This window comes from Myxocyprinus asiaticus, chromosome 14, assembly GCF_019703515.2.
Source record: "Myxocyprinus asiaticus isolate MX2 ecotype Aquarium Trade chromosome 14, UBuf_Myxa_2, whole genome shotgun sequence".
Taxonomy (NCBI): domain Eukaryota; kingdom Metazoa; phylum Chordata; class Actinopteri; order Cypriniformes; family Catostomidae; genus Myxocyprinus; species Myxocyprinus asiaticus.
In genome coordinates this window covers 8,924,068-8,951,735 of record NC_059357.1, presented here as the reverse complement: position 1 = coordinate 8,951,735, position 27,668 = coordinate 8,924,068, and the positions used below count along the sequence as shown (strand labels likewise).

At 36.7% G+C, this 27,668-nt stretch overlaps 2 protein-coding genes across 3 annotated transcripts in view; one reads left to right on the top strand and one right to left on the bottom strand.

Annotated features, from left to right (window-relative positions):
* Positions 1-1,656: 1,656 nt before the first annotated feature.
* LOC127451406 (brain-specific angiogenesis inhibitor 1-associated protein 2-like protein 2) lies at positions 1,657-17,838 on the bottom strand. Of its 2 annotated transcripts, none has more exons than XM_051716105.1 (15): positions 17,801-17,838; positions 17,667-17,726; positions 17,204-17,279; positions 16,345-16,431; positions 11,489-11,550; positions 10,980-11,051; positions 10,645-10,725; positions 10,190-10,321; positions 9,342-9,443; positions 8,026-8,083; positions 7,716-7,908; positions 7,104-7,169; positions 6,855-7,011; positions 3,294-3,334; positions 1,657-2,657 (listed from the first exon to the last, which is right to left on the bottom strand). In XM_051716105.1, exons 2-15 carry the CDS (start codon positions 17,718-17,720, stop codon positions 2,585-2,587), a joined length of 1,254 nt encoding a protein of 417 aa, XP_051572065.1. In that variant the 5' UTR covers positions 17,721-17,726; positions 17,801-17,838; the 3' UTR covers positions 1,657-2,584. The 2 variants fall into 2 exon arrangements, with proteins under 2 accessions (XP_051572065.1, XP_051572066.1); XM_051716106.1 differs by having other exon boundaries at positions 6,855-7,008.
* Positions 17,839-19,253: 1,415 nt separating this feature from the next.
* LOC127451501 (uncharacterized) overlaps positions 19,254-27,668 on the top strand; it is a 36,816-nt gene continuing 28,401 nt past the window's right edge. Inside the window, exons 1-5 of the mRNA XM_051716248.1 lie at positions 19,254-19,382; positions 20,296-20,339; positions 20,421-20,486; positions 21,045-21,111; positions 21,843-23,115. Coding sequence (XP_051572208.1) covers positions 19,314-19,382; positions 20,296-20,339; positions 20,421-20,486; positions 21,045-21,111; positions 21,843-23,115 — 1,519 coding nt within the window. The 5' untranslated portion in view covers positions 19,254-19,313. The remainder of the gene's footprint in view (positions 19,383-20,295; positions 20,340-20,420; positions 20,487-21,044; positions 21,112-21,842; positions 23,116-27,668) is intronic.

The window sequence follows — 27,668 nt, the reverse complement described above, 5'->3', positions numbered from 1 at the left end:
GTTTAATTCGGATTCAATCAGATACATGGCCTCATCATGGCTGTGGACAAAGGTGTGTCCTTACAGGACATACCTGTATGTTTGGCAGCAGGATGTTCCTCACAAAACACGCTCGCAAGATTTTATAACCTCGACGTGCCATCCATTTCCTCACAAGTCCTCTCTGTACAGAGCGCTTCTGACATTCAAGCGGGTGAGCCTAAGCCCTTATTAAGGGTGGGCTACTGACTATAATCAACACAGCCACCTAATTATATGCTGTTGAACTACCCCTTTAAAAGTCATAAGCACTCCCATAAGAAATAAAACCTACTTTTCCAACCATGTTGTGAGAGGGTTAATTAACCCTACTGTGTATATCTAAATGGTTCATATAAATCTCAGACTACATTCATTTCCATCTGGCATCCACCACGTGGGACTATTCATATACACTTAAATATGACTTATAAGTCATCAGCCTGTGGCCTGTAACTCCTTAGGAATATCTCTATTTAGTGTTATAACTCTGGGAGTGTAATGTCACGTAGTGCGGCGTGATGGGATATCGTTCCCCATAGTGCTTACAGCAATGTTGAGTGATTTGAATCGAAAGGGAACATCTCCAGTTACATAAGTAACTTCTGTTCCCTGAGATGAAAGGAACGAGACATTGCGAAAGCTAGCCGCACTACTACTTCAGTGTTTCATAATACGAGTGACTCACTCTTGACTGAGCGCTCGCTTATATAGGCCAACTGCACTCCTGAAGGGGCGGGGCTCAGACACCATTGTCAATCAGAGGATTGTATAAGGGTTTCAGCAAGGTCGTGTAGAAGGACTGTCCCCATAGTGCTTACAGCAATGTCTCGTTCCCTTAATCTCAGGGAACCAAGGTTACATTTGTAATCAGAGACGTTCGGTGTGAACAGCCCCTTATGTTGCAAGACAATGATAAGACAGAAAGATGAATGGCAAAAAGACCTCCACTTAGGTCATCGTCAGTGTTTGACGCATCTATTCAAAGATGAAATTCGAATGCAGTTTTTGCATTTAAATGTGCATTTTTATCTTAAATTCGATGAGTATCTGAATTTAAATTTTTAATTGGACAACCTAAAACACAGTGTCTTAAGTTTGAGGTATGACGGTGTTTAATTTATGTTCTAGAAGAAAACATTAAAGTCTGTTCAAGTAATGTTAACCACAGACCTTATTTTACTCTAATACTCTAAATCTTAAACTTTTGTTATAAAAACCCATATGAAATTCCATAGGAAGCCCATGGCTCTAAAATTATAATTGTCTTATGTGTCTCGTTCCAAAAACGATTATATTACAAAAATTATTCATATTAGCCTCTCTGGTGCCCCCACCAGCTCTGGAGTACACATGTGATGTTTTCACATGGCTGATCATGTGAACTCAACATGGTGGCCACCATGAGTGGATGACCCACATTATGTGGGAAAATTTTGGTTTTTCTTCTTCTCATTAAAGTGTACAGCACATCATATTTGTCAGAAGTACTGTTCATTACTGTGGGTGTAAAACTGTTTTAGTGAGGAAAAAAAAAAAAAAAACTTAATGCAACTTTAAATAACTAGCATCACTACATTTACTCCCAAGCACTGCAGCTGACGTATTTCAATAAATGACTGCTTTAAAGACAAAAAATCAACTTTACATTTATTTTACATAGTATTTTACCTGTATTTGCCAATTCAAGCATAACTATAATATGAATCACTGTTATGATATACAGTAGTTACAGATATCTCTGTTTTAAATATTCAGCATTACCCATCAATAAAACAAAATATATTCTCAAAAAACATTTTTTAAAAAGAACATTTACTTTATAGGCACTTAAGCAGACAGAACACCCAGTTTGAGGGCAGTGTATAATTGGGCATGTCAGCTGAATTAAATGAGCTAAGAGACAAAGTTCAAGCACAGAGCCAGAGAGAGGCCGATGACGACTTATCAGAGAAGTCAGGGTCCCAGAGGTCAAACCACATAGAACTGTAGTTAAAACATCCCTAATGTTAACAAACAAAGCAGTGTTAATTTTAAAGTTCATCAGAGACAACCTGTGTTACTTTAAGAAAAGCATTTGTGCTCACATAATGCAAATAATATACTAAATTATTAGAAAACAGAGAAATGAAAAAGACCAGAAAAGACAAAGACATCTTATCTCAGCTCTTGGGAGAACTTGAAATTAAGCTGACTTTGAAAATCAGAGTTTAATAATGAGTCCCTGTATTTACATTTCCTGGTTAGTCAGCACAATCCCAGAATACAAAACCCAGGAAATGATGTCATGTCTGCAAACATGTTTTTCTGTTTGCGAGTGTTTCTTATTGCATTACCCCCAGCAGACTAGAAATTACTGATAACCTCTTTAAAGGTAAAATTTATTATACCGCAATTCTGAAGGCCTCACCGATTATTTTAATGGGCTTTTAAATTCCAGTCATTGATCATTGCCAAGTTGCATTATCTTGACTGTGATGCTTTTGTATTGATAAAATTATCTTGGAAAATTAATGTCTTTTTGTAAAACTTGCAGAACTAATCTGTAATTGCTTGAAAATTTTCTTTATATCCGTGGAGCTGATCTGTCATTGGTTTTGGTGGGTTTCAGCTTCACTGTGGCAAATGGGTTTGTTCCTCTGCAAAAACACAGAAAGAAGTGATTGTGTTGAACAAAAATATCTGCATTATAGATGATCTGTTTCTTATTATTGGTACTAATGCAATTCAAATGATTGTGGTCTCAAAGAGACAAGCAACATATTAGGAGAAGTGATAGGAAAGTTACTTTAAAAAGTAATCCACTACAAATTACTAACTACTTCTCTACTAATAAATTATAATCAGATTACTTTACTGATTACTTAATTGAAAAAGTAATCACATTATTAATTACTTTTAACTTTCTAAAACACTTGTCACATTTTTTTTTTTGTGCTTAAATTCAAAATAATGCCTATTTTCTCCTTGTTCATTGTCACACACCCTTCAGCTGTCACAGAAATGTAAACAGATGTACATATGGACATATTGATTCACATTTTAATTGTATTACACATAAATATTAATACAAATATTTGTAACCCAAATAATGTACTTAAAAGTAATTACTTTCATTGAAAGTCAGTAACTGTAATCTGATTACAAGAATTTAAAATGTAATATGTTACACTACTTTTTGTGCTTAAAAGTAACTAGTTTGCAATAACAAATTACTTTGTAATCCAATTACACCCAACACTGATTAGGAGTTACAGTAGTAGACTTCCACCAACCTTGGGAAAAGTTCTGGTCGAGACCCATAGTGATCTTTTCTCTGTCAAAAGAAAAAAGTACAATTACTTTGTATTGTTGGCTGTTTTAAAACTTTTTTTAAAGCAAGGGTCAAATTCTAGCCCATCACACAAAATCAAACCAAAAGAATTGTCTTAACATGTAACTGTTCATTGGCGAAGGATCAGAACAAAGCATGCAGTTATCACACACACAAACACACTGCCAAAAACTCATTTTCTAAATGAGTATTTTCGTCTTTTTTCAAGTAAAAACAAAAACTATACTATAAAATCTAATCTATAATGATCTATCATTGCATACATTGACGGAATGTTCAAATGGGCCAAGAGTCTGAAACGGAATGTTTGTGAATTCAAAATCCAACTGTAAAAAAAAACATCAAACCAAAACAAACACACACAAGGCCTTAAAAGGAATATTTCAAGTTAAGTTAAGCTCAACTGACAGCATTTGAGGTATAATGTTGATTACCACAAAAAATTGTTTCGAATCATTCCTTCCTTTTCTTTAAGACAAAAGCACGACCGTAAAAACAATGATTTAAATGACTTTACAGCTCAAATAATACATGAGTTTTAAAAGAATAATTATAGTGCTTTTATAAAATTATAAGCTTCACATTTCTGCCTTTAAACCCTCCAAAAATTAGCCTTTTACTGTGTCTTTTCAATTACATATTCATAATTACTATAAGTGTTGAACATGTTACATTTGCCAGAATGTCTCCCTCACCCAGACATTCGAACTGTTCTCAACAACAATTTATCAAAATCAGGTATATTCTTCATTGAACTTTCTTACCTAAGAACTTAAAACACCTTTTCAGGTGCAAAAGGAGAGAAAGTCATAGCAATTTTTCCAGGGGTATTTTTTTCAAATGATTTTTGTATTGTTGTATTCAAAAAAATGTTCTTAAATGATGAAGGTTTAAGTACCGTTCACTAGGGGGAGGGGTCATTTTCTCAGCTTCAATAAAGAACGGAACAACATACAGGACATCCTGGCTAATATAGTAAAGTTCGTATTTGCAACCAAGCAAACCAGGGAATTTCTATGCCATACCAGCAATGATGCGCAAATCGTGTCAGTATTGGCAGCTATTCCTGCTACCGCCAAATGATGAGGGCCACGGATTTCTTTGAGCACTAAGGCTAACTCATTTTAACACATTTTAATATTAACTAATTTTCGCTAATTTAGCTAATGTGATTTCTGTGTGGCTCTTATTATCTTCAAATTCACAGCTGGAAGGTGTAAATTCCATTGAACTTTAATGTTGTTTCGCTTTTCACTTTTAAAGAGCGAATAATGCATGTTCTTCCGTGGCCATCGCGGTGAAGCAGCTGTTTGCTGATGTGAGACAGGTGTTATTTGATCATGCGACAGTAGGAGGCGCTCCTGACTCAAGTGAGTCATGAGAGAGAACCCGAAGAAAATGCGCATCTAAACCATATCTCACTCTAAACAAACAGCTGTCTGTATCACTTTATGTCAAGAAAATTCACCATTTCTTTTGTCAGAAATTAAAACTTGTAATCCTGACAGTAATCCCATTTTTTAAAATGTAACTGTAATCTGATTATGATGGGGTTTTATGTAACTGTAACAGATTACAGTCACCTATTTTTTGTATCCTGATTACCTATCGCGGTTACAAGTAATCCGTTACTCCTCAAGCCTACTCTTTATGTCTCTACATACAGTACTTTGCAAAAGTTTTAGGCAGTTGTAAAATCAGGCAGTAGTGAGAATGTTTTAAAAAAAACAATGCCATGAATAATTTATTTGTTAATTTACTTCATACAACATGCAACGTGCAGTAAACATAAAAAAACTAAATCAATGTTTGGTGTGACCACTCTGTGCCTTTAAAACAGCCCCAATTTCACCAGGTACTCTTGCGCACACTTTTTCAAGGTTGTTGGCAGATTATTTATTTCAAGCATCTTCAAGAACTTGCTACAGTTCTCTGAATTTCAGTTCTTCTGTCTCTTCCCAGACTGACTCAACGACGGGGGGGTTGGTGTAGCAATATTATTGCATAGCCTACATTTAAAATTACATTCGGGGCTACAGTCAAAGCAAAAGAAAAGGAAAAATGGCATGGCGATGCCGATGCTCAATGATATTGAGATCTAGGCTCTGTGGGGGTCATACCATCTGTTGCAGGACTCCTTGTTCTATTTCTATTCTGTTTGCAAAGGAAATGTTTGAAAATCTAAAACTGATACTTGCTATTGATACACAAAAGCAGACAAATGTTTTTTGAAACATCTTATGTGTCTAAGACTTTTTTGGACTGTACTGTAGCATCTAACATGACAGTATCCACTTTCTTAACAATATACATTTACATGAGAAGCAAAATTGCTTTAGATGTTAAGACTTATTTAAAAAAAAAATTATAGACAAATTAAAATACTAACAATACTGAATATATTAATATATTTGAATCAAGTTAACATTTCTGATCTCAGTGACAAATCACTTTTTCTTATTTTAAGCATAAAGCTCACTAAATGAAGTTAGATTTATCCTGTAATCAATAAAAAAAAATAAAAAAAAAAATTTGCCAGTGGGTTGAGAAAAAGTACATTCAAGATATATTATCTGATAACATATAAATGTATCTTGTTTTAAGGATGTTCAAATAGTTGTAATGGAAAACAAGATGAAAATACTGACTTTTTTTTAAGATACACACACACACACACACACACACACACAGAGAGAGAGAGAGAGACCGTTAGCAGAAAGAGCTGCCCCCTTGCAACCACCAGAATGAAGGATGAGGCGTCATGGAGAAGAGAACTTTACCACAGTGCCCCTGCTGGCCACAGGAGGGAACTGACACTTAACGTTCAACATCACACTGCTCTCATCAACACATTTATATTAGCATACAGTCAAGAATCTCTCCAAGGATTTAAAATATTCTGAACATCAGCAGAAAAAGCACAAACCACATCAGCATAAAACATCATACAACTCAAGTTTTACTGATTAAAGGATTACAATATGACAGTTGCTGCATGTTAATTTACACATGACTTTGCATGTAAAATTAACTTTGCTTAACGAAAAAAGATTAATCAGTTATACTCAGTTAGCTATAACATACAAAGTCAACATGAAATAAAAATGGACCCTATTTAATTTCTTAAAGGAATATTCTGGGTTCAAAACAAGTTAAGCTCAATAGGCGGCATTTGTGGCATAATGTTGATTACAACAAAAATAAATTTTGACTTGCCCCTCCTTTTCTATAAAAAAAAAAAAAAGCTGTAAAGTTGTTTAAGTCATAATTTTTTACTGTCATTATAGGGTTTTAGGGTTTGTTGACATTACATCATCATGGCAACGAAGTTGTCAAACTGACTATAACTTTACACATAAAAGGTATGTGATTTTATTGTTATTAACTCTAATATTGGTTTAGTTAACCATTAAATCAATTCCAGAGTGATAAAATCGAGTTCTACCCTACATTTTCATTATGAACGCTGTTTCATGTTGACTTTAACTTTGACAGGCCTTACTCTGTTATCTGAAGGAGTAGGGGTAATCGGCCGGGATTCGCTAGTTTTGGTTGTTGACGGTGGAGGGGGCGCAGGTGGAGGTGGAGCCACGTAGTGATTGCTGCTCCCTGGATGGTCTAGGAGGTTACTCAAGCTGCTGCTGCTTCTGAGAGAGCTGCTGTTGAACAATGACAGGGACAGAGGTCAAAGATCATGAGTGTAAAGCGCAGCCCCTGCGCAGGTGTTGGGAAATGTGCAGTATTGGCTTACCTGGAGACAAATGGTCCAGGTGGCTCGTCCATTAGGCCTACATAAGCAGCTGGGAACCAGCCCTGCCTGAACAATACAGATACAAATGCGATCCAATGAGCAAGAAACAAAATCCAACATTCAGTCCAACATTGTTACAGAACTAATAAGGAATAACAATACTTGGTTTTCAACCTGGGTCTCTAACATGCTAATTTGGTGGCCTGGCATGCTAATACTGTATGTTCTAAAAGCACACAGACTTACTGATGTGTCAGTCACTGTTACAATTTTTAGCTGGTGCTTGATTGGTGGGATCTGCAAACCTTTCTCAAAATGGCCTGTTTCCACGGACTACGAGGCAGAAAGATGATATACTACCTAACCTTCCCACCAACAACATGCCACATCACAGTCTTTGTTTACATGTCTAAGCTATAGTTTTGAGAAAACATTTAAATATCCAAAGTAATTTAATTAAGTACTCTAAACCATCTAAAACTGACTTTGAAGAAATGGTCTGACAATTTTTATTTCAGACACACAGCAAACAAAAAGTGGCTGGAGTAGTTTTCCAACATGTAAAAGTAACGCCTAATAGGTGTAGGTTGGGGTGTGTTAAAGAGCTCTCACCGTCCAGAGCTGTCAGATCGGCCATACAGCCATCCATTCCTTGGCTCCTGAACGAGTAGGGTGATGGTTTCTCCCCGGGAGAAGGGCAGGAGTGTGGGGTTTGCAGCAGGAGGGTGAGGCACCATTGCTCGCATCACTCTGCCTCCAGCCAATCCCGAAAAGGAGCTGGAACGACTTGGCTGAGGAGAGGGGCCTGAGAAAGAGGAGGGGTGGTTATAGAATGAAGGGATGAGAGTTTGTCATTAGTGCGACAAGTTATGATACTGAACAAACAAAATTAGTTAAGGATGATGTCATTAGGCCTTCATACCTCTAGAGGGAACTCTGCCCAGAGGCTGCTCTGCCCAGCGGCTAACACGGTCATCAATCTACGAGAAAAACAGAGAAAGATAGAAAAAGATCCCAAGATGTGTGTGACTTTCTTTCTTCTGCAGAACACAAACAGAGATTTTTAGAAGAATATTCCAGCTCTGTAGGTCCTCATAATGCAAGTGAATGGTGGCCAGAACTTTTGAAGTACCAAAAAGGAGATAAAGGCAGCATAAAAGTAATATATACAACTCCAGTGGTTAAATCTATGTCTTCAGAAGCAATATAATAGGAGTGGGTGAAAAAAAAAAAAACAGATCAATGTTTAAATTTCTTTTTTTTAACTATAAATCTCCACTTTCACTTTCACTTACAGAATATGAAAGAATATGAACGTTAAAGTGGAGTTTTGTAGTAAAAAAGGACTTAAATATTATAACGAAGTATTTAAGGCACACGGTTAGGGATAGTACTGAGTGACAAAGGCAGGGTGATGTCAGATGATGTCACTCACCTGTGAGTGAAAAGAAGGATCAGTATGCATCCTGGGGGGAGGGGCTAAAAGAGGAATGATTTTCGACGAGGACACGCGGGGTCTGATGTGTTCTGTCACTTTTGAGTGCATTTTTATCCTCACCACCATTTTAAAATTGAACTACACTGCATCTACACCGGGGCTGCACCGGGAAACCCGATCTCCACACCGCACGCCAATGGGCCAGAGCAATGCCAAATCAACAGGTGAGTGGCCTCTCTCTGGGCGACTCCTAGCTGACACACACAAACATCCATCCATACATTTTGATAAGACTGACTCCCATGTTATATTGCATCACGTAGGGACAGTTGAGTTTGCACGTTACGTGTGGAAGCCGGTTCAGCGTATTCCCTAGACATAAACTTTTGTAGTGTGTTTGCTAGCAGGGTTCTGCGTCGTAACAATATTGATCTGTTTCTCACCCACACCTATTATATCGCTTCTAAAGACATAGATTTAACAACTAGAGTCTTATGGATTACTTTTATGCTGCCTTTATTTGATTTTTGGAGCTTCAAAGTTCTTGCCACCATTCACTTGCAATGTGTGGAACTACAGAGCTGAGAAATTTTCTAAAAATCTTTGTTTGTGTTCAGCAGAAGATAGAAAGTCACATCTGGGATGGCATGAGCGTGAGTAAATGATGAGAAATTTTCATTTTTGGGTGAACTATCCCTTTAAGGTTATAGTAATAGTCATTGTGTATAACTGAATACAGCATTATACGATTATGTTTTTATGTGAAACTTGTGATGTCATCATATGATTGTTTTTCTCACTGTGTTATCCTCCAGTCGTGAAGGAGTGTGTGGACGGGATTCTCTTGTGTGATTCACCAGATCTTTCCATCCTTCTGCTCTCTTCTGCAGACCGCCCCCTGTCTGTGGAATACAAATAATAAGTTAATTTACATAGATAAATCAGATTCTCATTGCTGAACAAATCTCTGTTCCAACCAAATCTGCAATAGACGGAAAACAAATTCTTCTATATATACAATGTTTGAACTGATCCAAATTCAACATAAAACTGCCCAAAATTTTACTTTTGTTTTAAGTTTTTTTATTTTTTGCCCTTCAAACTGCTAAAAACATATAGAAAGAAACAGGAAGGGTTTAGTCACCTTCCAAATGCAAATGCCAATTCTTGTCCAGTAGTGAGAGAGACCATTTTTCACATACAAAACCCCTCATAACAACATAAATATCTGCTACTATTATCTTGATTATGAATGAATGAATGAATGAATGAATGAATGAATGAATTGATGTTGGCCTTACAAAACTTTGTCTCAAAGAAGGTATTAAAAAATCAAGTTTAAAGGTTATAGATACTGTAGAAAACAGATTAAAGGCTTTTGTGTGTGTTTGTTTTTGTTTGGATTTTTGACAGTTGGAGTTTGAATTTGATCATTCCATTTCAGACTCTTGGCCCATTTGAACATTCCATTGATGTATGTCTATTGGAATTTTGGCTGATTTGAGCATCTGCTATGGGAAAACCATAAATCGATCACTTAGAAAACTTGAAAGCTCTAGGACGAATTACAGTCAGACATTTTGGAAAAAACCCAAGTCTGTAGAATAACAGTATGTTGGCTTTGTCAAGTCAACATCATAGTATTAACCTTGTTCATAAGATATGCAATAGACTGGGTGAGTCCGCAGTGTTTCTCCGCCAGGAATCGATATCTCCTTTCTTCCTCTTTTAATGCCTCTTTCTGACTCTCTCTGAGAAATTGTACATACTCACTGCAATCCTAAACACAAACAGAACTATTAGTATCATTATTATAAACATCATCATCATTTTATCTGATTCTGTAATCATTACCACCTTCTTTTAACATCTGTTTGGAGGCCTCAACATGAATGTTGCAAACCACCAATGAAAATGTTGCTAACAACCACTACCTTCCTTTGTTACACACTGCATATGTAGACATACCAGACACACTAGTTTCAGTCTCAGGTGGAACAAAATATGATTGGCTGGCTTCTACATAATTTTCTAGACAGGGTGCAAAGGGTTTTATGATCAGTGTGCTGGGAAATTTAGGACAGAGCCATATACTACTCTCACCTGTGGGACACCTCTCCTCATCTGTCTCTCCAGAGCTGTTGCTTGGTTTCTCACTTCCATTTCATAACGCCTCCTGCTGGCCTAAATGAGAATATGAACCAAACAACTTTATTATATCTCTCTACATTTCTAAAATTCATTAGCAAGATCATTTCAATTGGCTAATTTTCTTTCTGTACTGAGTTTTGACTGAATGATAAAGTAAAGAATTGGCACTGATCTGCCCTTAGAAATCAAACTGGCTGTTAGATTTTTACATACAACATAAAAGTTTTAATTAGTTAAATATACATAATTGACTTCTATGGGTTTGTGCAACATTCTGAAAATCTTACCAAGATGTAATCCTTATCATGTCTCACATTATTGTCCATCTCCTGGAGGACTTCAGAATGGAACCAGCGAAACTGAATCACACACAAACACACACACATGTTGGTGCGGCTATCCTTATGAGGACTCTTCATAGACATAATGATTTTTATACTGTACGATCTATAGATTCTATCCCCTAACCCTACCCCTAAACCTAACCCTCACAATAAACTTTCTGCAATTTTACGTTTTCAAAAAAACTTCATTTAGTATGTGTTTTAAGCCATTTGAATTATGGGGACCCTACAAATGTCCTTATAACCCACATTTACAGCATAATACCCTTGTAATTACCAGTTTGTAACCTTAAAAAATGTCATCGTAAACTACCCAAACCCGTCCCCACACACACACAAAGAGACTGATTAAATAAGGGTTTGGCCATAAAGACAATCAAATATGGCCAAACAGAACAGAAGATTTTGAAAGATAAACAGAAGAAGAGATAGAGGACAGGTACTTAACACACCACTCCCTCCAGTTCATTGGTCAGTCTTCTCTGACTATCTGAGATCTGTATCAATACATCACCTACAGAACAAGAAGACATTTACATTAATGCATTTGACGAACACTTTTTTCCAAGGCATGTATTCAAGGTATACATTTCATCAGTATGTGGAATGGAACCTGTGATCTTGGAGTTGTTAGTGCCATGCTCTACCATAAATTGTGCTTCTTTAGCTCAGATCACCCTAAAATCACTATTTGCCAGGCTGGTCCAGCTAATGCGAAAGCACATTTAGAATATTTTGTAATATTTGTAACTAACAGGGGATTGGCTCTTTTTCCTTTTCTACATCCGCCACACTGGCCATTCCAATGTTTCCCATTAATTTTGGTACAAGTGTTCCGTCTAAATGTAGGAACACTATAGGCTCAGTTAGAAACATTATAGCATTATATAGGAACACTATACCCTTATACAAAAATATTAGAGCATTATGAAGGAAGGAACACTACGGCCTTATACAGGAACACTATAGCCTTAAACAGGAACACTGTAACCTTATACAGGAACAATATATGAACACTATAGCCTTAAACAGGAACACTATAGCCATATACAGGAACACTATAGCCTTAAACGGGAACACTATAGCCTTATACAGGAACACTATATGAACACTATAGCCTTAAACAGGAACACTGTAACCTTATACAGGAATACTATATGAACACTATAGCCTTAAACAGGAACACTATAGCCATATACAGGAACACTATAGCCTTAAACGGGAACACTATAGCCTTATACAGGAACACTATATGAACACTATAGCCTTAAACAGGAACACTATAGCCTTATACAGGAACACTATACCCTTATATAGAAACAATATAGCCTTATACAGGAACAATATAGCCTTAAACAGGAACACTATAGCCTTATACAGGAACACTATATGAACACTATAGCCTTAAACAGGAACACTATAGCCTTATACAGGAACACTATATGAACACTATAGCCTTAAACAGGAACACTATAGCCTTATACAGGAACACTATACCCTTATGTAGAAACACTATAGCCTTATACAGGAACAATATAGCCTTAAACAGGAACACTATAGCCTTATACAGGAACACTATACGGACACTATAGCCTTAAACAGGAACACTATAGCCTTACACAGGGACACTATAGCCTTATACAGGAACACTATATGAACACTATAGCCTTAAACAGGAACACTAGAGCCTTACATAGAAAAACTATAGCCTAACACTATAGCCTTATGCAGGAACACTATAGCCTTAAACAAGAACACTATAGCCTTATACAGGGACACTATAGCCTTAAATAGGAACACTATAGCCTTAAACATGAACATTATAGCCTAATAGAGGAACACTCTAGCCTTAAACAGGAACACTTTAGCCTTATATAGGAACACTATAGCCTTAAACTTGAACACTGTAGCCTTATGCAGGAACACTATAGCCTTAAACAAGAACACTATAGCCTTATACATGAACACTATAGCCTTAAACAGGAACACTATATCTTAATATAGGAACGCTATAGCCTTAAACATGAACACTATAGTCTTATATAGGAACACTATAGCCTAATATAGGAACATTATAGCCTTAAATATGAACACTATAGCCTTATATAGGAACACTATAGCCTTAAAACAACAACACTACAGCCTTAAACATGAACACTCTAACCTTATATAGGAACACTCTAGCCTTAAACAGGAACACTATAGCCTTATATAGAAACACTATAGCCTAACACTATAGCCTTATGCAGGAACACTATAGCCTATACAAGAACACTATAGCCTTATACAGGGACACTATAGCCTTAAATAGGAACACTATAGACTTAAACATGAACACTATAGCCTAATAGAGGAACACTCTAGCCTTAAACAGGAACACTTTAGCCTTATATAGGAATACTATAGCCTTAAACATGAACACTCTAGCCTTATGCAGGAACACTATAGCCTTAAACAAGAACATTATAGCCTTGTACAGGGACACTATAGCCTTAAATAGGAACACTATAGCCTTATACAGGAACACTATAGCCTTATACAGGAACACTATAGCCTTAAACAGGAACACTATAGTCTTATATAGGAACACTATAGCCTTAAACAGGAACACTTTAGCCTTATATAGGAACACTATAGCCTTAAACTTGAACACTGTAGCCTTATGCAGGAACACTATAGCCTTAAACAAGAACACTATAGCCTTATACAGGGACACTATAGCCTTAAATAGGAACACTATAACCTTATACATGAACACTATAGCCTTAAACAGGAACACTATATCTTAATATAGGAACGCTATAGCCTTAAACATGAACACTATAGTCTTATATAGGAACACTATAGCCTAATATAGGAACATTATAGCCTTAAATATGAACACTATAGCCTTATATAGGAACACTATAGCCTTAAAACAGCAACACTATAGCCTTAAACATGAACACTCTAACCTTATATTGGAACACTCTAGCCTTAAACAGGAACACTATAGCCTTATATAGAAACACTATAGCCTAACACTATAGCCTTATGCAGGAACACTATAGCCTATACAAGAACACTATAGCCTTATACAGGGACACTATAGCCTTAAATAGGAACACTATAGCCTTAAACATGAACACTATAGCCTAATAGAGGAACACTCTAGCCTTAAACAGGAACACTTTAGCCTTATATAGGAACACTATAGCCTTAAACATGAACACTATAGCCTTATGCAGGAACACTATAGCCTTAAACAAGAACACTATAGCCTTATACAGGGACACTATAGCCTTAAATAGGAACACTATAGCCTTATACAGGAACACTATAGCCTTAAACAGGAACACTATAGCCTTATACAGGAACACTATAGCCTTAAACAGGAACACTATAGTCTTATATAGGAACACTATAGCCTAATATAGGAACATTATAGCCTTAAACATGAACACTATAGCCTTAAACAAGAACATTTTAGCCTTATATAGGAACACTAGCCTTAAACAGGAACATTATAGCCTTATACATGAACACTATAGCCTTATATAGGAACACTATAGCCTTAAACAGGAACAGTATAGCCTTATACAAGAACACTATAGCCTTAAACAGGAACATTATAGCCTTGTACAGGGACACTGTAGCCTTAAACAGGAACAGTATAGCCTTATACAAGAACACTATAGCCTTAAACAGGAACAGTATAGCCTTGTATAGGAACACTATAGCCTTAATCATGAACACTATAGCCTTAAACAGGAAGACTATAGCCTTATATAGGAACACTATATTCTTAAACAGGAACACTATATCCTTAAACAGGAACACTTTAGACTTAAACAGGAACAGTACAGCCTTATACAAGAACACTATAGCCTTAAACAGGAACACTATAGCCTTAAACAGGAACAGTATAGCCTTATACAAGAACACTATAGCCTTAAACAGGAACATTATAGCCTTGTACAGGAACACTGTAGCCTTAAACAGGAACACTATTGCCTTAAAAAGGAAAACTATAGCCTAATATAGGAACACTATAGCCTTAAACATAAACATTATAGCCTTGTATAGGAACACTATAGCCTTAATCATGAACACTATAGCCTTAAACAGGAACACTATAGCCTTGTATAGGAACACTATAGCCTTAAACAGGAACACTATAGCCTTATATAGGAACACTATAGCCTTAAACAGGAACACTTTAGACTTATATAAGAACACTATAGCCTTAAACAGGAACACTATAGCCTTAAACAGGAACACTATAGCATTATATAGGAACACTATAGCCTTAATCAGGAACACTATAGCCTTAAACAGGAACACTATAGCATTATATAGGAACACTATAGCCTTAATCAGGAACACTATAGCCTTAAACAGGAACACTATAGCCTTAAACAGGAACACTATAGCATTATATAGGAACACTATAGCCTTAAACAGGAACACTATAGCCTTAAACAGGATCACTATAGCCTAATATAGGAACACTATATCCTTAAACATGAACACTATAACCTTATATAGGAACACTATAGCCTAATATAGGGACACTACAGCCTTAAACAAGAACACTATAGCCTTATACAGGAACACTATAGCCTTAAACAGGAACACTATAGTCTTATATAGGAACACTAGCCTTAAACAGGAACATTATAGCCGTATACATGAACACTATAGCCTTAAACAGGAACACCATAGCCTTCACTAAAAACTATTTGAAAAAAGGAACATTTGCATTATCCATTGACAAGGCTGTCTGAAGATTTTGGAACTGAAACCAGGATGAATTACCCTTTCTTTTAATCACAAATGGCACAAATATTCATCGATCAATCGACCTGGTTGATATATCAGTCTATCAATACTTTTAACACTTATTCTATCTTCTGGTAGTGTGTTGTGTGTTAGTGTGCGTTAAAGTGGAGGTATTATGCTTCTTAATGTTAAGCACACACTGCCAAGCTGCAGGTGTGTCATCATTTATTATTTAAAATCCCAGAGGATGTACAGATACCTGATATTGTGTGAAGGACACTGACTCCCTCTTGGTTTATAACCATCAATAAAAACACAAACTCTCTCTTACACACACACACACCCACACACAAACAAACACACACACACACACACACACACACTGTACACACACACTCTCACTCTATCCTTGTAATGGAAATATTCATCAGAAAAGAAAGTTAACAGTGTGTCTAAAACCTTTGCCTTTGACAGAAAAGTATCCTTCCATAATTTAAATGTGAAAGAGTACTGAAAAATGAAATGATAAGATGGAGTAAAAGCTTACCCAGCAATCGAGAGGACATACTCTGCATGGCCTGTTCACCCAGCTTAGAAAGAGCATTGAAATAGGCCTCACTTGTGACAGCAAGGCCTGTAGACACACATGCATAAAAATATTTAAACATACTTGAAACAAGATGGATTTACCTGAGAGGTAAGATATTAAGACTTATTCCATTTTTTTATTTATTTTTTTTATTTATTATTATCTATGTCTTGTTGCTGTTTTGTATTGTTGTGCACTGTAAGCTCCTGTAACCAAGACAAAGTCCTTGTATGTGTAAGCATACTTGGCAATAAAGCTGATTCAGATTTTCATACAATATACAATATTTGTATTATGTGTGTAAAGATTTTTTAACTTGTTTTAGGCATAAACCTCACCATATTTATTATTATTATTTTATTACGATTTCTTTGATAAACCATGTATGCAGTTCTGTGAATGAGTGATTGTGATTTTAGTTGAACTAACTAAAGTATTTGATTCTGTATTGCAACACCACTGGGGTAAGTAAAATATTGATTTTCAAAACATGGTTCATGATAAGTTGTGTTATAGTTGTTTTCAACAGAAACAAACAAATGAAACGTATATCAAAGCTATTGATCTTGATTTCATTACTAGCTCTGCATATGCGTCACTGAGTGAAACTCAGACTCATAAAACAGACAGTCATTAAACAATGATGTTGAATCAGCCAATGATGTTCCAGCAATGCTGTCTTATTATCATCAATGACCAAAGTTCAACCGTTCCACTTTTACTTCCCCCTTTCATCTTTTCATCAGGCTCTCATTCATTCGTATGGCCACATTTATTTCATTCATTCTCTCTCAATCTTTTTTTAATGTTCACTTGCCTTGAAAAGCCTGAATGTAGCTGTTTCCCAGGGCCACCAGTCTCTGCAGACTTGGGTTGAACTGTTCCATTATGTTCTGTACCAGCATAGACAAAGTGGAAGAACAACAGTGAGAGAAAGAACACGTTTTGTTACTTCAATATATCAATCTGTGGCTATGGTTTCAGGTTGTTGTTTATCACAACAATAAAGTTTCCCATTTAAAATCAATTACGAAAATCAAAAGTGTCCAATCAAAAAATACATTGATTTATATTGATATATTTTCAATTATATACATTTTCAATATCAAAATTACCTAATCTAAAGGATTAGGCACAAATTTAGGTGTTGAACTTTCTTTAATACTGATCATATATTTTTATTCTTTGCATTAAACGTATTTCATTTAAATGAATTCGAGTGAAATTTACATAAAAATGTGATTGTTTCTAAAACACACTCACGTTGACTTTAGACTTACTGTATAAACGCCCAGAGTAGTGCGATGCAGTTGATCACTGTTTTGTCCTGACATCGTGATCTGAAACCGCGGCACAATAAACAAATAAACAACTTCCACCGACAACAAACACACCACGCTGACAGATAACTCACCACAGATTCTCTGTCTTCCCCCTTTATCTCCTGTGTTCTCTCTCCTGTCCTGTTTGTGTGTGTGTGTGAGAGAGAGAGAGAGATAGGTAGAGAGAGAGAGAGAGAGAGAGAGAGAGAGAGAGAGAGAGCTATAGTCACCTGTGTGACCTGTGAATTTCTAAACAGTGCAGGGTAATAAAGGTGTGACTTAGGATAGACACCTACCGTAAACACTGCACACCTGTCTGTGTTGTGTAGCCTATCTGCTATATTTCAAAATGTTTCTCAGTGCAGTCATCACAAACCTAACCAAAAACTTCAAAAATAGTGTCTTATTCAAACTTGCTTGTGCTTGGAAAACAACTGTATTCTTCAAGGGGCCGTTCACAAAGAAACGTTTTTGTCGTCTGCGCAGTTTTTCTACACATATGTGTGCTAGACGGAAGTCTTTGACGCGTTACGCCGCGTCTCGCGTAGAAGCGTCGCGTTTTTAGACGCCGTGTCAAATTAAAAATAATTTTTTTAAGGCAATTGCATTCTGTTATTTTCGTTGCGCTGCGTCTAGCTTTTTTTTTTTTCATCATCTTTTTTTATTCATCATCTCTTATATATATATATATATATATATATATATATATATATATATATATATATATATATATATATATATATATATATATATATATATATATATATATATATATATATATATATATATATATATATATATATATATATATATATATATATATATATATATATATATATAAAGAATGGTATTTCACAATGTAATTTCTGTTAATATATTATTATTATATTTAATAGCAATATAAATTATACTAACATTGAAGTATATAAATGTATTTTTTGACTAAAAAAATGTAATAAAAAAAAACAAAATTTCTGAACAAAATTCAAATAAAATATTAAATTAAATAATTATAAAACATCAATTATTTAAAAATATGCATGCGTTAATTATTATAATAATAGGCCTATTAACATTTACAAAAATAAATCATAGTAATTATAATAGTAATAAAAAATGTATTACATTAATTGTTTATAGGATATATATAAATATATATAAATATATAATATTCTTATTATTAGCGGCTGTGTGTATGTGGCGGGGGGTGGGGGGGGGGGGTGTTACGATGACATTTTTTTAGGTTACAAACTGGTAATTACAAGGGTATTATGCAATAAATGTGGTTTATGAGGACATTTCTAGTGTCCCCATAATTCAAATCGCTTACAAAACATACTAAATTATGTTTTATTGAAAATGTAAAAATGCAGAAAGTTTTTTGTGAGGGTTAGGTTTAGGGTTAGGGTTAGGGGATAGAATCTATAGTTGGTATAGTATAAAAATCATTATGTCTATGGAGAGTCCTCACAAGTATAGCAAAACCAACGTGTGTGTGTGTGTGTGTGTGTGTGTGTGTGTGTGTGTGTGTGTGTGTGACTCCTCCAAGGCGCAGGATCTCTCCATCGCTGCTGCGGAAGAACCGTCTCTGCTGTCCCGCTAAAGATGGAGCTTTCTGCGGCAGGGGACCGTGTGTTTGCCGCTGAGGCCATCCTGAAGCGCCGCATTCGCAAGGTGAGTTACTTTATAATCAAATCATTTTATTTCGATTTCTTTGCGGCCTACAAAAACACTAAACTTCAGCCCTGCATACCGAGAGCGTTGCATGAACTAGAGCAGCACGCTTTCCAGTGCATTCTGCAAAACTGCTCGTAATGCCTATCGTGCTTATTTGCATATGTATTAAGGGCACTTTTGTGCATACTAATTTGACTGAGATGTGTATTGTTAAGATCATGGTACAGGAGCGGTTTGTTTTGGTTGGTGTAAAGCCAGCTGGAGCTGGTGCCGTTAGCGGGTTAGCTTTTTTTTTGTGTCTGCCCGAAGTGCAGATTTTTTGACAAAGGCCGGTGTTTCGTCTGACACTCAATTTACAGCGCGAGCGTGCGACGCGATTAAACTAGCACGCTCCCATTATAATTAAGATATCTGAATTGCATTACAATAAACAAAGCTGTTTATACTTAGCGCGCTTGCGATATAGACAGCATCGTTGATTTATAATCGCGTTGCGTTCTGTTTATGTCGCGTCATGACGCGTCCCTCGCTTGCAAGTAGATCGTAAAACAACAGATCGTTTTTACTTTTGTTTTTAGAAGATATTATTTTCAGTAGATAGGAAAATGATAATAACAATACATTTGTATAATATAATGAAAAATAATTATACTGATTATACCTACAATGTATATCGTTTTGAGGGCTGGTATAATGGGAAATATTGGTTGTCAAATCAGCAACATCTCCCCATACATCAACACCATGAATACACTTGTTAAAGTTGTTTGTTTGTTGTTGCATTGGGCATGCACAGAATTGGATTGAGTTAATTACTGAAAATGCATTTTGGTATTATATTTAAGAGCTCATTGTTATTTAATAAAAGGTGTCTTCCCTGATTTGGGAATTGGTTTTGACCTTTCCACAGGGACGAATGGAGTACCTGGTGAAATGGAAAGGATGGGCGATAAAGTGAGTGAAGTACTAAACTTTTGAATTCTGTTAATATTTCATTTCCATATTGTAGTGGGCTGTAAAATGAATATTTTGTAGGTATAGCACATGGGAACCTGAGGAGAATATACTTGATGAACGACTCGTTGCAGCGTTTGAACAAAAGTGAGTTTTGTTGCTACTTTATAATAGTGCACTTAAATAAGATGAATTCATGTGACAGTGTTTTTTTTTTTTTTTGCATTAATGTGTTTTTAAACTTTCATATCTACCATTTCAAGTTCTTTAACACTTTACTGGATGGTTTGAACAAATCTCACTTTTGACAGGATTTCTCCTGTCAAAAGTGACATTTTATACTTCAAAGGACATTTAATACTTCCAAATAAAAAAATTGGCTTGATTGTAGTTTTCGCATTGTCGGCTAAGAGACCTAATGAACGTTAATTACAGTTGTGACTGTTGATGCATCCGTTTGAAGTGGTATCCCTGAGTCAGATCACGACTGGCTCTTTTACATACCCACAGGAAGCAGTCACACAGACATCTTAAACCACATCACATGAAAATTCGAGTCAGACGTCTTAAGTCAAACTTTTGAAGTCATGGTTTGTGCCCAAAGGAAGTTTGTTGTAAAGCAGAAACTGGCACAAGCACTCAGTATGTAAGTGCAAACACTGGCATAATCACAAACCCTTTTGATCAACTCCTCTTTTTACTCAGAGAGCGAGAGCAAGAGATGTATGGACCTAAAAAGAGAGGCCCGAAACCTAAAACGCTTCTTCTAAAGGTATGTCATCAATACACTTGGGTACTTTATGCCTCATCAACTGCATCAATAAGCAAATGATACAGTGATTTCAGGGAAGTCAATTTGTTTAAAGGAATTTTTGTACCTAGGTAGATTTCGGGGTGCAATCTGTTTCCAAGTTTATCTCGGGCAACTCAGACACTTCTAGCTATGCAAGAAGCTGCGTGTAGTTGTGCTCAAAAATGTTTTAGACACTATTCATAACACAGCACAAGCACACGTTGCATGTTCAACATTGCCACAAGGGGTGCTATAGTGAGATCAGTATGAACTGTCCACTTCTACAGTGAGTTTTTTCTTTGAAGTCAACAAATGTCATGGCGGAACATCAGTTTGATGAGAATATTGCTGTGCATGTACGTTGAAGTCAATGAACATTAAGCATGTTTAACCGGACTGCACGTTGCAAATGCTTGGCCACCGCATTGCCATCTGCGTAAGCATATTTGCGTAAAGTATGTTTCAGCCTTAACTGTCTAACATATATGGTTACTGCAACATTGTTTGAAACACTGTTGAAATGTAAATGTAAAAAGAATGTGTACTTTTAAGTTTTGGCTTACTTTGGGAACCCTCGCATAAATCGCTTCCCTAAATGCCATGCTTTATTTGCTTTATTGAAGTTTTCTTGGAGAGATTTAAAAAAAAAATGTATTTGCTTTGAATTATGTTTTGAGGAGTGAGTAATGTTTCCTTGTATTTCTGTTTAGTCAAGAGCACAGGCTGCAGAATGCTCCCCACGAGTCCCAGAGTTCAACCACAGTCGTCCGCAGCAGCATTACAAACCTCCTCCTCCCTCAGCGACACTGTCCTACACCCCCACTGCCCCCTCCAACGCCAAGTTGCAGTCCGGGGCTGCTCAGCCCAAACTGAAGAAAGACATTCACCGATGCCATCGTATGGCACGTCGCCCCTTACCCCGTCTTGACTCCTCTGCACAAATGTTTGGTTCCTCCAGTCCTTTCTCATCCCGGCCGACAGTCAGTCCATTTTCTGAAACTGTCCGTATTCTGAACCGCAAAGTGAAACCCCGAGAGGTGAAGAAGGGTCGGGTCATACTGAACTTAAAAGTGGTCGACAAGGCGGGAAACAGTGGAGCTGCCAATAGTAAAAGGACACACATGCAAAGCTCTGCCCAACAATCCCACTTTGGGCGCCAGAAAATTCCATCTCGGAATAGGGTGATTGGAAAGAACAGGCGGTTTGGAGAAGTTTCTTACAGAGGAATCCAGCCCCCCATTAGTGGTTCTGGGTTCCCTCCTTTCAGAAAACTGTTTGACTCTGCAAGCAATTCTGAGAGCCAGACTCAAAGCGTAGAGAGTCGTGGTAACACAACCAACAATGGCCTGTCTTTGTCATCATCTTCTTCCCAAAGTTCAAAGGTCCTGGCCTCAGACCTGCTCAAATGTCAGGCTCTAAATGATGAGATGCCCCCTTCTGTCTCGAGCTCGGAGGTTTCGGATGGTGAGCCACCTTCCCCACCACAAATTCAACCCAAGAATTCCTCGTTGGTGTCCCAGGCCTCTGCGAAAAGTGACCCAGATCAGGTCATCCACAAACTCAGCCCTCAACCTGTGGCCTCAAAAAATAGCTCGGCTCCATCTGTCCTTCCATCCTCTCCCATGTTTTCCTCTTCGTCCTCTGCATCATCGTCATCATCAGAGGAAAATGAGCACATCCTGGACCTTTCCGTACCTCATGAAATGGACCGGCGATCACGACGACACCATCCCTTCTCTGGTCGTCGGCCACTCAAAGTCCCTGAGGTGCCCGTATCGGAAGAGCCATCAGAGGAAGAGAAGGATTTGGATTGGCATCCTGACATGACATCCCGATGTGCCAACGTGGTCGTCACGGACATTACGGCTAACCTCTTCACCGTAACGATCAAAGAATTCTGTCATCCACCTTCCGCTACCTCTCCACCCTGCAACCCCAAAAGTATACTATCTGAAAACAGCACACAACAGCCAAATCCCCACCCAAACAAAACATGAACACAAGCACCACAGATATGACCTTCTCCAACCTTCAAAAGGGATATTAGGAGAATTGTTTACTGTTCCAGCAGTCTGAAGCTTATGCCACTCTTTAAGATATGTGGCCAAGCTGTACTCCCTACAACACTGTGCCATGACTTTTATTACCATGAAAGAATGTCTCTACATAAAGTTTTCTGCTCTAAACACATGGTCTTTTTTCTAAGCATGGATTTACTCACCAGTGGCTTCTATACAAACATGCCAAGCAACCTCCTGTATGGTATATATTCCATTTATCAGAGTGTTCATTGAATCCCCACACTAACTTCCCACTTCGCACATCACATTGCATCACACCACACCATTATTTCAGACCTCACAACGGACCATGATATGATGTCATGTGCGAGGGCTTCTGGTTTTAATAAATCATTAATCACAAAAATTATGATATTCCAAATATTAGAATATACAGTCTACTCACTTTCCAGCAACAATAAAAACACACAGCTTAGAAATACATATTCTTTGAATTGAGCCAAGAGGTCAGTGTGTAACATTTCGGTCTTCTTGACACCCGGATTTGCAGTTCAGAGTTCACCAAACTTGAACTTTCGTTTGCAGCATAGTGCGAAATGTTTCCGCATAAGCTTGCGTTTTCTGTCTCCCGTGTTTGGAATCGTCTGAATGGGAGTGATTTGAGTGCGAAGTGTAGTGTGATTGCTCTTTAATTCTCCATCATTGCTACAAAGGAATGTATTATATATAGCATCAATAACATTGAATTGTGCTCGAAACAGCAGCCAGGATCTCAATTTTGAGAACTTTTTAATTATATGGATGCTATGTTTAATTTCAGGGTCCAAAATTAACTTTGGATAAGCTCTAAATGCAAGTAAAAGTTGGTTTTGGCCAGTAAATAAATACATGCCATTTTGCGGTAATTTGTTTTGGAAGTGTAACAAAATACATTGTTAATATTTCAATGTAAGATTGAGCATGTTTATACGTACAATCTTAAACTTATTATGCTTAGTAGGCCATCAACGTGTATGGTCAAGTGATTTAAACGACATTCCTTTATTGGGGTAAGGTCATAAACAGTTAAAGCATAAACTGTTGGCACCGATGGCCACATTTTCTTCCATTAGCCCGATTTCGCGTGCATGTAAACACCTTCACTGGCGTCTCATGTGAATGCAGTTTTCTTGCGTTGTCATTTGAATAGCTGACATTTGATAGTTATCAGCATAGCATGTAAACGCACTTAATGACAATTTAATTTCTTAAAGGAATATTCTGGGTTCGGTACAAGTTAAGCTCAATTGACAGTATTTGTGGCATAATGTGTATTACCACAAAAATAATTTTGAATTGTCCCTCCTTTAAAAAAGCAAACATTTAGGTTGCAATGGGACTAATCTCTAAATGTTAAAATACTCAAATCCAAAGTATAATCACAAGATGTAAACAATGTGTGTAACTTGATTTTAGTGTGATAACATCACTTACTAACCTTTTCCTTTTAAAGTTATAGCCAATTTTACAGCTTTGTTGCCATGACGATATAATGTCAACAAACCCTAAAATGACTTTAAAATTACAAATAATACATAAGCTTTAACCGAAGAATTAATGTAAGTGCTTTTATAAAATTATAAGCTTCGCATTTCTGCCTTTAAACCCTCCCAAAATTGGCCCCATTCACTTCCGTTGTAAGTGCCTCACTGTAACCTCGATTTTCGCTTTTTTTAAAGAAAAGGAGGGACGAGTCTAAATTATTTTTTGTGGTAATCAACTTTATGCCACAATTGCTGTTGATTGAGCTTAACTTGTATTGAACCCGAATATTCCATTAATTCAGTTGTGATATTCAATTAAAGAACAGCTAGGGACTAGGGATTATTTACGGCCAGTTACATTTCTCAATTCACCCACCATTGTCAGGTTTTGCGAAAAGTTAATTTTGGACCCTGGTTATTTTTATTGTAAATTGTGTTTTGTGTTTTGGCATGTCAGTCGATTCCTGACACAAGCACCTCTGTCCTTTTATAATGAAACAGTATAACAACCTTCTTTCTGAGAGTGCAAAACATGTCTGTTTTATTTCAGTCATAACTACCTGCTATGTGTTTATAGATCTGTCCTTACTGTCATCCCTTTCACCAGTGTCCTTGGTTAATAGTTATACAGTAAGAATAGCTCTGTTGCTCAGGTGAGATTGAATGAAGAGAATGAAGCTGTTTCTTTCCTTTAAAGATGGAGTTAAACATAAATAATAATACAAAAAAAAACAATTATGATCTTAATTGTGACTCCAGGAATCTGTGCTAGTAAGCTGAGTTCCTTCTATACTTTTTCAAAGAGAAGATTTTTTCCTTTTAATTTAGTTTGAAATATTAAAATTCAGAAAATTAAGCTATTATTTAATGACTCAAGTATTCTTATTATAAGGATAGTTCACCCAAAATTGAGCATTCAATTGTCATTTACTCATCCTCATGTTGTTTCAAACTCTCAAAACGCTGCTCTTTTTTTCCGTACAATGAAGTGAATGGTGACTGAGGCTAACGTTCTGCCTAACATCCCCTTTTGTGTTCCTTGAAGAAAGAAAGTCAACATGAAAGTGTTTGTGTGAACTATCCCATTAAGGTCTTTTTGTTGTACTTTTCTGTCCACGAGTGTAGTCGTCTTTTTTGTAAAGACACATTTGTACAGTTAAACTCTGTTTTGTTTGTAACTTAAGTGCTCTCCTCAATAGTTACCTAACTTTCTTCTACATGCAAAGCTTTGAGATCAAACAAAGTCAGTGAGTTTGAACGAGAGTGTCACTTAGCCATCCCAGAAATCTCTCATATCTTCCTATATTTCTTTATCAGCAGGGACACATAAAATGGAGTTAAAAGTCTGCAACTTTGAATCCAGAGAAAGAGTATTTGCTCAAACTTTGTTGAAGAGTCTTCTGGGAAAAGCAAGCTTTTGATCTAATTCTTATGTGGTTGGAATGTCACTACTCTTTGGTTAGGCTTTAATGAAAACTGAAGTTTAAACCCTGTCTGTTTTCTAATATGAACAGACACTGGCCTGATAAAGAGGGCGATGATGTCATTGATATGGAAACTTTTACTGCGGCCAAACACATTGTTGAGAGCTATTGTTTGGGTCATAAAATGAGCTCATGTTTTCGCTCATAGTGTAGTTTCTCTTACATGCTTGGAGTGCCTTTGTGTTTTTGGTCCAACTAGCCTTTTTAAACCATATTTTATTGTTGCGATTTGAGTGATGAATCACAGAAAGCACATCTCCAGACCTTAAATGTATTATTAAGGTGTTGCGATTTCAACTTGCAATTCTTCAACGTGAATTGTCATTATTGTGTCGATTGTCAAGTTGGATTTTGAAGTACTTGAACCGTGTTTATTGTGTCTTGTTTCTGTTCATTTCTGTACCTTTAGTTTGAAACGTCTGGAAAATAGACTTTTTCGTCATCCCATTTTGAATGTACAACCTTTTGCAGTCTGCTTTTTATTCATCCATGCCATCAGAGAGAACAGGTGTCTAGTCCTACTCTCTGCAATTGTATGGCATGAACCAACATTGTTGGTCCTAAATCCCTGATATTTGCAGAAAATACTGAATCATCTGAGCCCTCTGGCAGACCCTGTAATCCCAAGCACTCCAAGACTCCAGGGATGAGAATCAAGATTTCCTTTCAAAATCCCTGTTAGGAGATTCTCTCTGAGCACAGGGCATCATTCTGTTTATTACGCTGAATCCTGACTCTCGTTATTCCTCCACATTTGCTGAGGATTTATTTCAAACTTACATGATTAGGATGTTTTAAGGACACATTTTCTCATTTGTCTGTAAAGAAATTGATTTGTATTGCAATGGAGTTTCAATAAGTCACAGCCATATTTTTTCCTTCCAATTACAAATGTAAGGAATTGTAAATTCCTCAGCACTTAGAATGCATGTTTTCCCTCATGTTTGTCTTATTTAAAAAGGTGAAATATTAATGCACTTGTGCCTTTGTGCAAAGTAAGAGGTTTTAAATATGTAAATATTTTCAGAAGGACCATGCACAGCTCTTCTATTCATTGGAGTGAAGTTTGAATATATTAAATGGTCTGGAGTCTGGAGTTCTGGTCTCATGCACTAATTTTCAATACAAAACATTCCATTTAGCTGTTATTACTCTTATTTACTTTTGGCCTCTTGTGCAGCCAGATCTGTGGAGTTAGCCGAGATTTTTCAGCACACAGAACATGCGCAGACTAATAGTGCCCTGACTGTTTTGAGAAAGAGCCCTTAAGCTGCTCCTCTGCATGGATGTGTTCTCGAGATTTGCTCCACATTTCTACACTGTGTTCATGTCTGAAGTGTATCTTCTGTACTCTCAGCTCAGACTGAACCATTCTACAGTATGTAGTTTTGACATTGATCTGGCTTCAGAAGTTATTCACCTCACATTACCTTATCTAATGTTTGAAATTTAAATGCAAATAATAGGAAAACTTTTTAAACCATAAGTGAAACTTTTTCTTGTTTTCC

What these genes read in the sequence shown, in the direction of transcription:
- LOC127451406 (XM_051716105.1), bottom strand. Translation starts at nt 17,720, where the DNA reads ATGTCAGGACAAAACAGTGATCAACTGCATCGCACTACTCTGGGCGTT. An exon ending in ATGATAAGGATTACATCTTG is followed by an intron (nt 10,726 to 10,979) that starts GTAAGATTTTCA and finishes ATTCTCATTTAG; the next exon opens with GCCAGCAGGAGGCGTTATGA. An exon ending in CGATCTGACAGCTCTGGACG is followed by an intron (nt 7,170 to 7,715) that starts GTGAGAGCTCTT and finishes TGTATTGTTCAG; the next exon opens with GCAGGGCTGGTTCCCAGCTG.